At 43.6% G+C, this 15,842-nt stretch overlaps 1 protein-coding gene across 7 annotated transcripts in view; it reads right to left on the bottom strand.

The window, feature by feature from the left end:
- FARS2 (phenylalanyl-tRNA synthetase 2, mitochondrial) overlaps positions 1–15,842 on the bottom strand; it is a 507,148-nt gene that overhangs the window by 266,671 nt on the left and 224,635 nt on the right. For 6 of the 7 annotated variants that reach the window (XR_012799135.1, XM_075585788.1, XM_075585790.1 and 3 more), the window contains exon 5: positions 15,294–15,425. The exons of the other annotated variant lie outside the window; for it this stretch is intronic. Coding sequence is in view for 5 of the 6 variants with exons in the window: in XM_075585788.1 (XP_075441903.1) it covers positions 15,294–15,425 (132 nt within the window). In the remaining variant the exon portion in view is untranslated. The remainder of the gene's footprint in view (positions 1–15,293; positions 15,426–15,842) is intronic. 7 annotated transcript variants of the gene reach the window in all.

Here is a 15,842-nt window from a genome sequence, read left to right as displayed (position 1 = left end):
AAGTTGGGTTAAGTTTTTAAGAAATTTGCATTAATCTTCTTTGCCATCAAAGAAAATTGTAAACCTGAACACATGCACCAAAAAAACTTGTCATTTGGCAAATCATTTGGACTCCTATGGGAAATTTCCTCTTGCCAACTCTTTGCAAAACTCAAATTTACTATACTAATGAGTGGTGAAGATCCAACATTGATCATATTTGTAATCTTATGTGAAACTTCCACTGTCTGTTTTTACCACAGTATTCACAATAGCAAGTTTATTGAATGAAGCACTAATGAGGTTATTCTAGATCTGTTGTATCGGCTTTTTAGGCTTTTTGTTTTTTGGCTGAAAATCCTAATGAAATTCAATGAGGATTTTCAGTCAAAAACGGCACAAACAGCTGTTTTGGCAGGTATAGAATATATTGTATCAACTTCTTCATCTTCCGTCATATGTGATTATTTTACAAGCAGAAATCTTTTTTATGCTCTACTGTAGGTTGTTAGCTGTGGTGCTGCTCTAAATAGCCCCTTGTAGATTTTGCCCCAATAGCATCAAGGCCTACACATATGGATAGAGCTATTTGTGAACATGTGGTTCTTCTATTAAAATGCAGGTTACATACTACTGAGGAAGAAACTAAATTACCCCTAGCAAAAAAAATAAAAAAATTAGAAGCGACTGTACACATAGTAATCGGCGTTCAGCACAAGTACTTTACTTGAATGCCAGTTGCATGAGCAAATAGAAAGCAAATGTAGTCAAACAAGTTTTAAAATGAAACTATATAGTGAATTTACCACACAAGTGAATATTAGCGGTCTACAACAGATTACCGAAGTAATATTTAAACAAAATATACCAATATTACTAAGCACTGCGTACACAGTTGGTGCTAAAGTAATAAAGTGACACATACAGGCATACCCCGGTTTAAGGACACTCACTTTAAGTACACTCGCGAGTAAGTACATATCGCTCAATAGGCAAATGGCAGCTCGCGCATGCGCCTGTCAGCACGTCCTGAACAGCAATACCGGCTCCCTACCTGTACCGAAGCTGCGCGCAACCGGGAGACTATAGAGCCTGTTACAAATGTGTTATTTACATCAGTTATGCACGTATATGACGATTGCATTATAGTACATGCATCGATAAGTGGAAAAAAGGTAGTGCTTCACTTTAAGTACATTTTCGCTTTACATACATGCTCCGGTCCCATTGCGTACGTTAATGTGGGGTATGCCTGTACAGTACATAAAAAAAAATCTGCACTCATTAAATTTAATGGGTTGCGGTAGATATACAGTATTGTTTAGGTAACAAAAGAGCAATATGTTCTGTGTCTGAACTGTATATGTGGTATTAAACTTATAATGCAGAAGTTTTCTAGCAGAAATTAATACCACAGCTTCTTACATAAACATGCAATTTCATAACCTAAATGTGTCTGAACAGCTCTTGAAAAATGAGCCATCACATTAAAGACCATTAATAATGAATTGCTGTTCGCTGGTATGCATGAAAAAGAATGCCTTTAAGTAAATAAATCACAGGAGTTTGACCGTTTTAATTTATTCATTCACCTTATTTACAACTTGCTGTTTAAAGGCCATTTTGTGGATTGCTTGTGTAGCCAGGTCCCCCTTTAGTGTGGCTGACCCCCTCCTCCCTTTTGGCAAGACGCTGTGTGCGAGGGAGTGAGGGGGGGCCGGCGCGCGAGCAGAGGAATCCCTGGTAGCTAGGGACGCGAGCGGGCCGGTTGCCGGGGACGCGATCGGGCCGTCGCTAAGGCCGCGATCGCGTTGCCACCGGCCCGGCGGCTCGGGAAGCAGGGCGCCGCCATGTTAGGGCTGTTGCGCATGCGCAGTGCACAGAGCGGGAGGCCCCAGATAGCTCGCGCATGCGCGAGATGAGTCTGCCAGCCCCCAGGGTGCATAGGGGCAGAGACACCTGACGCCAGGGAGCCAATAGGGCTGAGGGATTTGCCTGGGAACAGATGGATACTTTTCGCGGGGTTTGCAGCCACGCAGGCAGTCAGGATCCGGACCAGCTAGGGGTAAGAGGTGGATGCAGGGGTCAGTGACCCTCTGCATTAGGCCAGCAGCCCCCAAGGTCCCAGTTAGGTCCTGAGCCACCTAGTAGCTTGTGGAGTATAGGGACAGGCCCTAGATAGGGACACTGCCCCATTTATTGGTAGCTTAGTCAGGGACACAGTGCTGAAGCCGTGCGGCCCTGCGAGGTGGGTTCTGGGCTCAGAACACCACCAAAGACCCTGGGACTAAGGTGATATTATCCGCGCTGGAATTCACCCAACGCGGTGTGGAGGACAACGTCGGATCGGGCGGATCTCCAGTGATATCGCGGTACCCGTGGCTGGAGCCCGGGCAGGTAACCTGCAACTCACGTGCACCAACCAGGCCTATCACCAGACATAGTGGCTGCGCAGTCACACATACACATGCACAGTGGTATTTGACTTTGGGGGTGCGAGACATTTGGGTGGTGGTTACTGGACACGGGGTGGGATCACTCTGTGGGAGGTTAGCGTCCGCCGTGACGCCAGAGGTGGTAGCGTCCGCCGTGACGCCTAGTGTGATTAGCGTCCGCCGTGGCGCAGTGTGGTTAGCGTCCGCCGTGGCGCATGAAGGTTGTGATGATATATGTTTTGCTATGCAGTAAAGCCAGTCCTGTTTTATATTGTTTGCTTTGTGTGATTGTTTCCTGTGAGGGCCTTCTTCCACTTCGTTGGGATCCCTCCCAGGTGGAGGCGTTGCACCACGAGATGTACCACATGCATGTACCCCAGGTTCCCCAAGCGGAGGCTTAGGCTCCTGAGAGCCACACAGGTTGCACAGCAGGTAGTAGCGGTTGTATTCATAGGGAATACCCGTTACACTTGCGTAAATAAAGAGTGCTACCGGTATTCCTCTGATTCTAGCTTTAGCCATATAGAAGTCAGGATCTCTGTGTAGTGTTACGCTGCGTCCATAGAGGGGGGAGCCGCGCTAAGCCGTGCGGACGCTCCGCGATGAGCTCTGTCATCCTCAATGAGGATGTCTTGAATGGGGGCTCCCGCGAGCGTCCGCAGGCGTGCTGAGGCGCTGGGATTTCAGCCGACAGCAGAACCTGTTTCTCAGCGCGCTGTCGGCTGAAAACACCCAATCAGCGCGAAGCAGCGTCATGACGTCAGCGCTTCGCGGGCTATTGGCCCAATGACATCACTGCCCCGCCTCCCCCCGCCTCCCGATCGCGCAGACTGGTTCACCTGCCAGTCCATGGAATCGCTCCTGACCAAGCAGACGAACCTCAGCGTCAGCGCGTAGGAGCGCGGCTTCCCCCTCTATGGACTCAGCCTTAGGCTAAGGTTGCGCTGGAGGCTGCTGCACACTTTCCTGGCAACGCGTGCACAGCTGAAGACCGCGATCTGCGGTCTGTAAGCAGCGATCGGAGGCGCGGGGTGTGTGGCCTAAACGGGGTGGGTGTGGCCATGCCCATGATGTGGGGGGCGGGGCCATGACACAACCACAAAGCACAGCCCAAAGCACTGCAGCAGCCCCACAGGCACAGCACCCAAAATAGCGCTCTCCAAGCAGGCAAAATTAAAGAAATGATCAATTTTACTGCTGATGGACAGTGTGTACATCAAATCAATTTCATTGGATGAGCGAGAAACCAACGTGCACGAAATAAATTGCCAGCGAACATCACATGGCAAAAAAGAACTATTAAATAAATAAATAAATAAAGCAAGCAAACCACAAGATGCAGGGTTGGAGCGCAAAAGGCCTCTATTAAATAAATAAATAAAGCAAGCAGGAAGCAGCAAGGAGCAAGCAAACAAGATGCAGGGTTGGAGCACAAAAGACCTTTATTACTACACATACATTATTTCCCTCATATTGGTTTGAACTTGCTAGGCTGCCATTGGCCTACAGTTGCTGCACTCCCATTGGCTCAGGTGATCTCCCGTCTTGATTGGCTCAGAGTGCACCATGTGACCGCGGCACCGCACGGGTACACAATCTTGTTGTATCCCCTGCTGGTTGATGTGCCACAGTGCCTCGTGAGGTTAAACAGAAGGAGACACCGGGGCCTGCAGCAACAGAGGTTAGTGACTGGTGTGTGGCGCACGCGCCGCAGTCACCACCGGGGTCCTGGCCTTAGCACTGTGAACCCCTTGTTGTGTCGTCTGCTTATCTTTTATACCAAGAAAAAAAACATTGTTTTTATGCATTGGTACACCAAGTCGCACAAATGTGTTACTTTACGGTTTGTCACTTTTATGACAGAAGTGCTTTGAGCAACACTTTATATAGGCAGCTATGTCTTCTACAGTATTGTTCATGGTTGAACAGTTTTAAAATAGATTTTAAGTCCCTAGAACTGTGTTTTTAAACCAGGTTTCACAGCGCGGGCCTCACTAAAGGGGTCCTTGCAATTTTCAGGCCATTTCAAAATTGGACCAAATACAGGAGAATTTACAATACACCAGATCTCAGACGCGCTATTAGAGAGGGTTGGGGTTCCATACAATACATCTGATCTCAGACGCGCTATTAGAGAGGGTTGGGGTTCCTTACAATGCCTCTGATCTGAGACGCGCTATTAGAGAGGGTTGGGGTTCCTTACAATGCCTCTGATCTGAGACGCGCTATTAGAGAGGGTTGGGGTTCCTTACAATGCATCTGATCTCAGACGCGCTATTAGAGAGGGTTGGGGGTCCTTACAATGCATCTGATCTCAGACGCGCTATTAGAGAGGGTTGGGGTTCCATACAATGCATCTGATCTCAGATGTGCTATTAGAGAGGGTTGGGGGTCCTTACAATGCATCTGATCTCAGACGCGCTATTAGAGAGGGTTGGGGTTTCTTACAATGTATCTGATCTCAGACACGCTATTAGAGAGGGTTGGGGTTTCTTACAATGTATCTGATCTCAGACGCGCTATTAGAGAGGGTTGGGGTTCCTTACAATGCATCTGATCTCAGACGCGCTATTAGAGAGGGTTGGGGTTTCTTACAATGTATCTGATCTCAGACGCGCTATTAGAGAGGGTTGGGGTTCCTTACAATGTATCTGATCTCAGACGCGCTATTAGAGAGGGTTGGGGTTGCGCAGAATTTCACAATATAATTATAGGGTTGTTAGCTAAAAAAAAAGATTGCAAACCACTGCCCTAGAACTTACTGTATAAGTGACTTTGTGGAACCCCACCCCAGTGGTTACGGTTATAAATTACATATAAAAAAAAAACTGTGGCTTTATTTAAGAAATATAACATTAGGCTACAGTATACCATTTAGTAACCTCTTAAAATTATTCAATGAAAAAATATGGCACATACAATTATTGGGATAGAATAGTAAAATATCAGCCATAGCTACATTTTCTCTCAGGAGCACCAGAGGACCTTAGATTGAACCCCAATCTACTGTATGAAAAGGAAATCCATTTTTGTAAATTGATACATTTGGTGCAGCTTTTTGCATCTATTTTGAACATGGGAAGCCGATATGATAAATACATATTTATAACACATATTTATAATACATAAATCATAATTTATGATTTATATCATACTACAGAACTACAGTTATAATTTGTTTTCTCTTTCACAAAGCACAACTCCTAGAATATCTATCTATCTATCTTAGATAGATAGAACAATGGGCCATACTTATGAAGTTGTGCTAGGCTCGGAAACCCCTCCCCCCCCCTTGTTTATCACTGCTTAGCATATATTGTACCAAGCTCCATAAATGTGTGCAAGACACATTGATCAATTTATTTTCCTTCCTAAAATATCAAATCTAAGAGGCTTGTTAATCAATTTTCATACCTTTGACACAAATCTACACGCGCAGGAGATTTACATTATCTGAGGCATGGCAGAGACGTGTGGTGCTGATACAAGGGAAAACAAATAATGGCATTAGATACATGTTTGGACACATCCCATTATAACACGTGCCTCTCCTCCCTCCTTTCCCCAAACCCCTGTAGAAAATAATTCCAATTATCAAACCGATAATATAGATGGAGTTGATCCATTTGTTTTCTACCACGTTGAACCCATAAACACACTTTAATTTGAGACTACCAACTCTAATTTTTATAGTCAGAATGAAATAGTTGCAGCTGGACAGTGTACTGTACCTTGTTTGAAGTGATGCTGATGTTGCAGGATGGTCCCAAAAATGTATGCTCCACTGCTGCCCTCACCATCTGTTCATGGTAATATAATCTTTATGCATGGGGACATTATTTTGTTTCGTTTCCAAAACACAGCACACTTCAATATACCTCTGAAGCAGCACAAGGCAAATGCATTGCAATCCTCCACATTTTTTTATTTCAGAATCAAATACTGTAAGCTGTAATTATATTAGGAAACGAATATTAAAGAAAAACAATGTACACAATGCATCATTGACAAATAGAGCTATGTGCATGTGGCATGGGTTCCTCTGGTGCCCCCTTACCTCCCGGCGTGCTCGCGCCTGCTGCATCGGAGACAGGGACAGATGCGGGCGGCACTGCGGAGGGGGTGAGCCGGAGCAGCAATCGGTTCGCTAAAGCGCTGCAGAGGATCCTGGTGGCTCCCAGAGTAGGGCGCAGCCAAATTGGAGTTGCGCACGCATGAGCAATAGATCGCGCATGCGCAAGCGGCGGACAGTGTAGGGAAGGGCTCCCAGAGGGACTACAACCCCCAGCAGCCCTTTGCAAGATCATGTGAGGCACAGCAGCCAATCGCACGATTGGATTCCCCTGCCTGCAGATGAATACATTCTGCGCGCTGACACCACACAAGTCAGTCGGTGCTGGGACAGGATAGGGGTAAGAGGTATGTGACTCCTGCACAAGGCCAGACATTCCCCTAGGCCCCGACTTCTATACCAAGATTGTGGCTGCTACAGGGACAGGCCCTTAGGTAGGGACACTATCCCATTAGCTGCTTGAGTTTAGGGACACAGCTGCAACGCTGCGCAACCCCGAGGATTATGATCTGGGACCAGATCACTCTGCAAGGGATAAATCCCTCTATCTGGGACCAGATCACTCTACGTAGGACACTCCAGCTGGATACCACTCACGCATCACGGATGACATCGCTGGATCGGCGGATCCCATTGGTCTCCCAGTCGGCGCGCCCGGGGGCAGGTACCTACATCACTAAGTGCACCAACCGAGTAACACACACCATAGTGGCAGCGCTGACAACATATAGGGGTGGGGGTTAGACTCTTGTGGACACCAGGGTGGTTGGGTACCAGAGGGCCCGGTCAGGTATTGTGGACTTGGTGTGGGGTAACACGGTGGCAGGAAAAGGCCGTGCGAGGCTGTATGGTTAGCTATAACCAGTAGTATTATTGTTATCATTGTTTGTCATTGCATATATACCCAACAGTAAAGTGCTATTGTTTTACTGCATCAGTGTGTGTTGTACATATATGGTCCTGCACGGGGTTATCCCGCATAGTTGGGATTCCGTGCAGGTGGAGGCGCTGTCGCATTTAGAATCAGGTACATCCCAGGCTCCAGGCGGCGGAGGTTCAGGTCTCCAGCGAGCCACAGGTAACGCATACACACCGTAGACACCTTATCTCCCAGGGGGTGGGGGGAAGTGTGCTACATGCAAAACATATAATTATGTTGAAGCAGCAAAGGCTGTTTTTATTTTATTAAGAATTCATGATTGCGACGAAATAAAATTAATTATCCACAGAAAAATATACAATTACAGTTCTGTGTTCAGAAAAAGCAACCTTGCATAGCACACATGAATGCAATAGAAATACAGATCTAGCAGATGTTAATGCATGTTTATGCGCTGCTGGCGCTTTATTCAACATAAGTGCTAATGAAAACACTGGTAAAGGAGATAACACTTGTGTTATTTAAAGTGTTAGTTTGTGCGTTAACAGGGCAATAATGTCAGCTACTGTACATCTGTAATTTGACATTTCTATCCAAAAGAAATGCAGGCTTTGAAACAGCAATCCAAGCTGTTAGGTTTTTTATTTTTGAAATCCCCCTTTTTGTTTTGTTTTTTTATACAAGATCTGATTATTTTCAGCACCAGGGTCCCTCTGTTTCCAAGGTACAGTACTTACCAGAAAATGAATTGTGTTTCAGTCCCTTTAAGGATAATAAAATGGCATCTTAAACCTCGTATGCCACACGTCACCTGTTGTGGCTTCAGATTGGCGCACATGACGTAGAATATATGAGCCTGGGGGCCCGGCTGCACATAAATGTCCACTAACCTTTCAAAAGATTTCTGTCTAAATGAACAAATCGAAGCAAAATTCTACATTTCTAAAAAACAAACAAAAAAAAAAAAAAACATTTTTTTTTTTGCCAGAGATCAATATACCCTAAAACAGGGGAGCGCAAACTTTTTCAGCAGCGCCCCCCTGCCTGCTCCACCTTGCTCTCGCGCCCCCCTCACCTTGTTCGCCGGCGTCAAATGATGCTGCGGGGTCACGTGACATCACGTGATCCCTTTGCCATAGAGATGGGCATGACACGTCACTCCGCATGACAGTGAGGCATGGAATGACGCAGCTCTTCAGAATCCCAGTAAGTTAGTTGCAGAGGCCTTACGCGATCCCCTGGCATTTAATTTAATTGACTGGGGAAAGAGACCTCTGCAACCGCCTGCGCCCCCCTAGACAAATCTCCCGTCCCCCCTGGGGGGCACGCCCTGCAGTTTGCGCACCGCTGCCCTAAAATATGGGTTTTACTGGAGAAGAGATTTACAGTATATATACGTCAATGCGTAATCTACTAAATAGAACTCCCTCCCATCTCTTCCAAAACCCATATTTCAAGCTGTGGACATTTTTACTATAGCAACTTTTGAAAAAGTTACATTATTCAATGTATGAGCAAAACTGCAAATCTCACCTTGTTCGCAAACGTAGGTGAGAAGTTTGCACATTTCTAGTGGCAATATGACCATTTTATAGACATCACCAACATGTACAACTGTACTTTTCAGCAGGGATGCGCAAACTTTTCCCCCCTGCGCACCCCGGCCTGCTCTCCTTACCTGCTCGCGCCCCCCTCCTTACTTGTCTTCGGCGTCAAATGACGCAGCGGGGTCACGTGACCCCGCAGCATCATATCATGCCACGTTGCCGAAGACAAGGTAGGAGACATTGCAGAGGCCTCACGCGATCTCCAGGCATTTAATTTAAATGGCTTGGGAAAGAGTTCGGAGCCTCGGCAACCACCGTGCCTCCCCCTGAAAAATCTTGTGCCCCCCACTTTGCACACCCCTTCCCTTACAAGACAGGAAAAATTGAAAGAAGAATAAAATCAGATCAGAAACGGTGACTGACATTAATGGCTCAATTCATTAGTCTTATGTGAACATTCAGCCATTGAGTCACAACTAAGAGATTACTTTGCAACTAATATTGACAGATTTACTATAAATCATTCTTCCTGTTATTATACAGGTTACTAAGAATTTATATTAGCGTTAGGGACTCCTGAATTGTGGTCTGCCGTGAAGTTGGCTCAGGGGCTTACAACAATTTTGGCCAAAAATGTCAAACTAAAAGACCCTTTTACTTAATAGATATTTATACATATTTATACATATATATTTAGGCACTGTACCGTGTATGAGTTTCACTGGATGTGCTAAAACTGAGCTTTGTCTGTGTTTTATGTTCTGTCTCTGGTTTTATATATATATTGCCATGCTCAGTAGCACTCCTCTGTGACACTCATATGCTTATATATATGTTGTGGTTATTTTGGGGGTTCACTAGGAGCTTGTTAGGTGTCCAGTATATTTTACAACTAAGAGATACCTCAAGAACAAAATATAACAAAACCATGGATGTTGAAATGATTTATGCATTGTAGGCAATATGCTGTGGCGCTACCTTCTCTATGTTAAGAAGTCGTTTTTTTTTCAGTGTTGTGCTCCAATGCGTTTATTATTTTAAATATACCTTTCAAAACAGCATTTCCAATTTTGTTGCCATCATCTAATTTATTTATTTGTTTGTAAAGTAAAACAGCACAACTTTAATGGACGAGCACTCAAATAACTTCCACTAAAGCTACAGTAATAAAAATGTTCTGGGTGATGCAACAAGTCTGAGGAAATCACTATTCCAGACTGCTTACACTCCGCAACTTCCACATTTATACAAAAATTAGACTGGACACTCACTATACCCCATCAGTTTCAATAATTAGTTTGTTTTTATTGCATTCTAAGTGGGGGGAAAAGGACAGTACCATGTTTCACGAGTCTAATGTTTGCCATTCATTTTAATCATGTAAAGTACTCTAGTCAATGTTAATTTGTGAATTTGTGAATTCACATACTTTTTCTAACGTGTTTATAACGATTAAAACAACAAACACCTTTCCTTGCACATTTTTTATTCTGGGTAAATGTGTCACTTTTTAGAGCATTATGTTTTCTTTACTTACACATGACTCATGAATTACCAACACCAAGATGAAACTCCATGTCAATTTTAGCTTTGCACGATAACTAAAGTTACAGCCAGAAACTTGGACTTCTATAAAAATGTCAAATAACCCAAACAGTTGAAGATATATACCCAGGGGGCGCCCGGGCAAGTGAATTTTGGGAGCTGGCGAGGCTGCCTCCTCTCCCCTCAGTGTCTGTATTAACTGAGTATCAGTGGCAGAAGCCTCGGCCCAATCGCTGCTCCCCGTCGCCAACAGTCCCAGCCTCCAGTAGTGACGTCTTGCCCAATCACCGAGAGGGAGGAGGCGTTGATTGACACGCCCGGTGGCCAATGGCAGGAGGTGGGGGCGGCGCTAGTGCCAGTCAGACAAAAGGGACTGGATCTGTATCCAGTCTGAGCTGCACAAAATAATCCGTCCCCGGTACAAGCTCCCAGCTGGCTCCTGTCAGTGCTGACTCGCAGGATTCCTGTCTGCCATGACTGAATGTGCTTTGAATGTAATAAAGTGACCCGTTCTTTACAAATAAGGTAAGAGTTACTAGTAAAGACAAGCAGTTATTGCTTGTACTTAAAGTGCACCAAAGGTGATTAAATATTAAATATTGGTGGTTGATGGTTGTTTTTTTAACAATAGCACACATTTTCATGGTTTATGGCCGATTGGGCCAACAGTAGAGGAAACACGAGAAAGGCAGATGCAGGCATGTCACGTTGGGCACACTGCGAGCACGCAACCTTAATATGGGACAAGGGTTAATACTCACGCCCGCAAGCGCTCCCACTCTTCACCTCCGCAGAGGTTCGTCAAATGGACAATATTTCCTCTACAGGACAAGGATTCATAAAAAATGTTCTGGGTGATGCAAAAAGTCTGAGGCAATCACTGTTCCGGACTGCTTACACTACGCAACTTCCACATTTATACAAAAATTAGACTGGACACTCACTATACCCCATCATTTTCAATAATTAGTTTGTTTTTATTGCATTCTAAGTGGGGGAAAAGGACAGTACCATGTTTCACGAGTCTAATGTTTGCCATTCATTTTAATCATGTAAAGTACTCTAGTCAATGTTAATTTGTGAAGTCACATACTTTTCCTAACGTGTTTATAACGATTAAAACAACAAACACCTTTCCTTGCACATTTTTTATTCTGGGCAAATGTGTCACTTTTTAGAGCATTATGTTTACTTTTCTTACACATGACTCAAGAACCGCGAGCTGCCCCAATCTTCACTTTCGCAAAGGTCCCTCAAATGAGTTCTATCTGTCCTAAATCCGTCCCAATATACCACTGCCACGAACAGTACACAAGTGAGCACATGACTTAGAAATGCAACCAGGGTTAATACTCACGGCTACTCTAGCTAACTCACCTTTCTTCTCTGCAAGGTACCTCCAGTGAGTTCATAATAACCCCATCTCAATTGCAAATCATATCTATCCACTGCCACCACCTTGGGTATGCAAATAAGATATGATGTACAATTAATATTTGCAAGAGCCCCAAGTCCCTGTTTATAATAGGAAAAACTGAAAAATCAATTCATCTGAAGTGCTGTTCCAAAGAAAAAACCGATCATCGATATATCTACAATAAAAAAGTATATTACCAAAAAAATTAGTTGGATAAATGTATTTCTCTTCAAAATCACATATATAAAGATTTGCGTATGATGGCGCCATACTGCTACCCATCGCAGTCCCTGCTACCCATCGCAGTCCCTGCTGTCTGTAAATAAAAATTGTTCTCAAATTTGAAATAATTTTTGTAAAGAAGAACGTGTAAAAGCAGCATTAAATAATCGACAGGTGGGTCAGCTTTGTGTGAAGATGTGAGATTATGACGGATGACATTAAGACCGTCCTCATGTGGTATAACAGTATACAGAATACACTGTCCTCTTATTTTTCCATCCCGACTGCAAGCTAAATCTGGACACTGCACTGACAAGAGTCACGATCTACCTATCAGAACACAATCACTGGCTGTGGTTTGGTTGCTAAGGGTGATAAGATGCCATGAGGAGGAGCAGGATCTGCCGCCTGACTACAACATTGGAGCGACAATACCCAGGAGGCAAGACCACTGTCTGTGGTTTAGTTGCTAAGGGTAACAAGACGCCAAGAGGAGGAGCAGGATCTGCTGTCGGATGACGTACTTGGAGCGACAACACACAGGAGGCAAGACGCCTGATGGTTTGGTTGCCCAGGGTAACAAGACGCCAAGAGGGAGGAGCAGGAAGCATCGTGACTACATGGGAATGATTAGAGGAAAAGTGACACGCAGTGTGTGCGTTCTAGAAGCTGAAACGACAGGGGACTGCAGTCATGCGACTCTCTAAAGCTATGACATTTATTGGTTCATGCAAAAGAAAGAAAAATGATAGTAAGAGAGGAGGAGCCTAGTTTAAAGTCGATGGGTGATGAGCGGGCAACTCCACACGTGTTATATCAAAGTAATTAGAGCAGGAAGCATTGTGGGTAATTGTGGGTGTTATTTAAAGGTTCTCTGGTGCTTTGTTCATTAAGCCACTTTTTTGCACTTGACAAAGACCTATTAGGTCGAAACGTTGTGTATGCGTTAATAAATTATTTCTTTTTTTGAAATCCGTGCGCCCCATCTTCTATCTTTCTTGTATGCCGTGGATTGGACGCAGCCGATCGTACATTGATGGGAGCACCGGTAACTGTATCAATCTCTTTATTATATTATGGTGTGCAGCATTTGCTCCTTGTCATATTACTTCCTGGTAAAACATTTTATAAATAAATCTCACTGATGTTTTATCATTTCATGTCCTAATAAACTAAAATGCCATTCCAAAGCTACCACACTTGGTATAAATAAAATGAAAATAGAAATAATTTATGGAAAAGTTAAAAAATAAATAGCAATTATACAGTGGGGTAGCACAGGTATGGCATACATTTATCTGTTGGAAACTTTTTATTACATTTATTAAGTTACAGTAGACAAGAAAAAAATTGGACATTCTTATTTATGCTCCATCACTTATCTCCCCATTAGCTACATTATAAGGCCACAACTTATATTTAAATTACAGTAGAGGCAACGTTTATTCTAACATTTGCCGTAAACTAGCCGGGTTACATTCTGGGTATGTGCTGGGTATGTTCTGGGCTAGTTTGAGGCACGTTTAAGGCATTTCTGCATTGACTAACGACCCATAGGATTAACACAGCAGGGATCCCTGGCAGTCCAATTCAGTTTGAATGGGACTGCCAGGGACCCCCGCTGTTAATCTGATAGGCCATTAATCAATGCAGAAATGCTGGGGCTAGTTTAAGGAAAGTTTAAGGCATGTATTCAGAATGTACCTGGGTCTTTTGGGGAATTGCCACTGGTTTTTGTTAGAATAAGAGTTGCCTCTACTGTAAATATATGATTAAACTTAACAATTAAATTGTGCCTTCAAAGCACCTGTACCATTAGGCTACGGCCCCGCTGACTGCGCTGCATGCGCGGCTGCCAGGCTGCAGCCATGAAGTCACCCGGCAGGTTCGCCCTCATTGGCTGAACCACCGGTGTGTGTGGCCAAGTGCTCTGTCGCTAGTTCTGCTCACAATTTTTCCACCCCTTGCAGCGGGCCCGGCCCCATTGAGGGGCGGCTCTCGTCCAAGCTGTGCCATCTCCCTGTGCTGCTTGCACATCATAACATGCATTTAGCATCTGCCTTAAAATGTTAGAACCTCAAAAATGCTGTGTACAGTGCACGCTTCATAACAGTTGTTGCATTAGAACAGTCAAGATTTTAAACATGTCTTTGAAGCGGGTAAATCTGGTTAAAATCTAAGAGCGAACTCTCCTTGTGACTTTGGGCACATCATTTTATCTCGCTGTGCCTCGGGAATCAAAATTAGATTGCAAGCTCTTCAGGACAGGGAGCAATTGTTACTGCAAAGTTCTATGTACAGCGCTGCGTACATGGTCAGCGCTATATAAGCACATATATCCATTTTTCCCTTTGCTTTTCCAAACTAGTGCACATTAATAAGTATTACTTATTCTATTATACTCCGTATTTAAAGCCTTGTCCCAATGACAAACAAAGAAGCCCCAAAGCACATCCAATATCACAAATGATATGACTAATTTATATACGTTTTCTCTCATAAGTATGGGTCATTTAGTTCAATCTTTTGGCCAAAACATTTCAAGCCTGCAACCACATCAAGGTTGATCCAATCAGCAGGTTCCTACACTACCAATTGTACATAGTGTCCTTTGTATTTCATACACTGCATAGAGAAAAGAGGAAACAAGACTATTATATAGCCAATAGCATGGGATACATGCCATGTATGCAGTGCCTAAGGGGATAAAATTTAGGAGCACCACGTGCACAAAGCTCTTGTCTCAAGTTAAGAGATTTAGATAAGGTATCTGCAAGATGCTGGTGGTTCTGTTTTAAAGCTCTTAGGTAGAAAAACACAGCCAAACAAGAGTAAAATAACTGTACAGTACCAGATTTCTTGAAAATGCCAAACACGCTGAAAGTAATTACTCATTGTTTGTCTAATTCATGTATCATTTTGTTTCAAAAGACATGGAATTGGTTAATATAAGACCTATTGGATAATTAAGAAAAGACTGGTTTTGATTCAAGAAGATTATCATGGAAAAACTGGAATTTCTGTAATTATCATTGCGGTTCACAAACTTTTTCTCACCAATGTATTTATATACACGCCTATATCAACACAAGCAGCACTCCCTATTCTTAATGGGAAATAAATATAAATAAAATACATTCATGTATAAAATTGCTATTCTTTACACATTTAGAACATGCTTACAGAACCTTTATACCTGAGTTCACCAGCTGCTGTTCCATGACACCACAGCCTAGGACTTCCAACCACTCTCCTTGGAACTTGATCTCCATCTCAAAAGAGGGATGAGTGAAGGGGAAGTAGCAGTCTACCCATCTAATTTCCAGACCTAAACAATGAGCCATAATAAAGGAAAACATATTAGGAAATATCCCCAAGCAAACCTTGTACAAATCTTGTATGTTTGCCAATTATAGAATTTTCAGGGAAAACAAACAGCAGACAAACCTATTTACAAGGCTTTAGAGTGTAAGGTGATAAATACGGAAACTTGTGAAGAAATGCCCATGTCTACTCTAATCTGAAAAACATTGTGTGCAATTCAGACACTATCTAAAAGCAAATCAATCATATGTCAGATTCCTGCAACCACCTGGCAAGGAAGGAAAATCAGTCAAGATCAGAGATACTATAGCAGGTAGTTCTGTCATTCTCTGTAAACGGGAATGACTGGGAACTGCTGAGAACATTCTTATTCCTAAAGCTTCACATGACAGAAGATTCTGCCATCAGGACCTGTGTATGC

The sequence above is a fragment of the Ascaphus truei genome, chromosome 2, assembly GCF_040206685.1.
Source record: "Ascaphus truei isolate aAscTru1 chromosome 2, aAscTru1.hap1, whole genome shotgun sequence".
In the NCBI taxonomy this organism is placed as follows: domain Eukaryota; kingdom Metazoa; phylum Chordata; class Amphibia; order Anura; family Ascaphidae; genus Ascaphus; species Ascaphus truei.
This window is presented reverse-complemented; position numbering and strand designations above follow the sequence as displayed.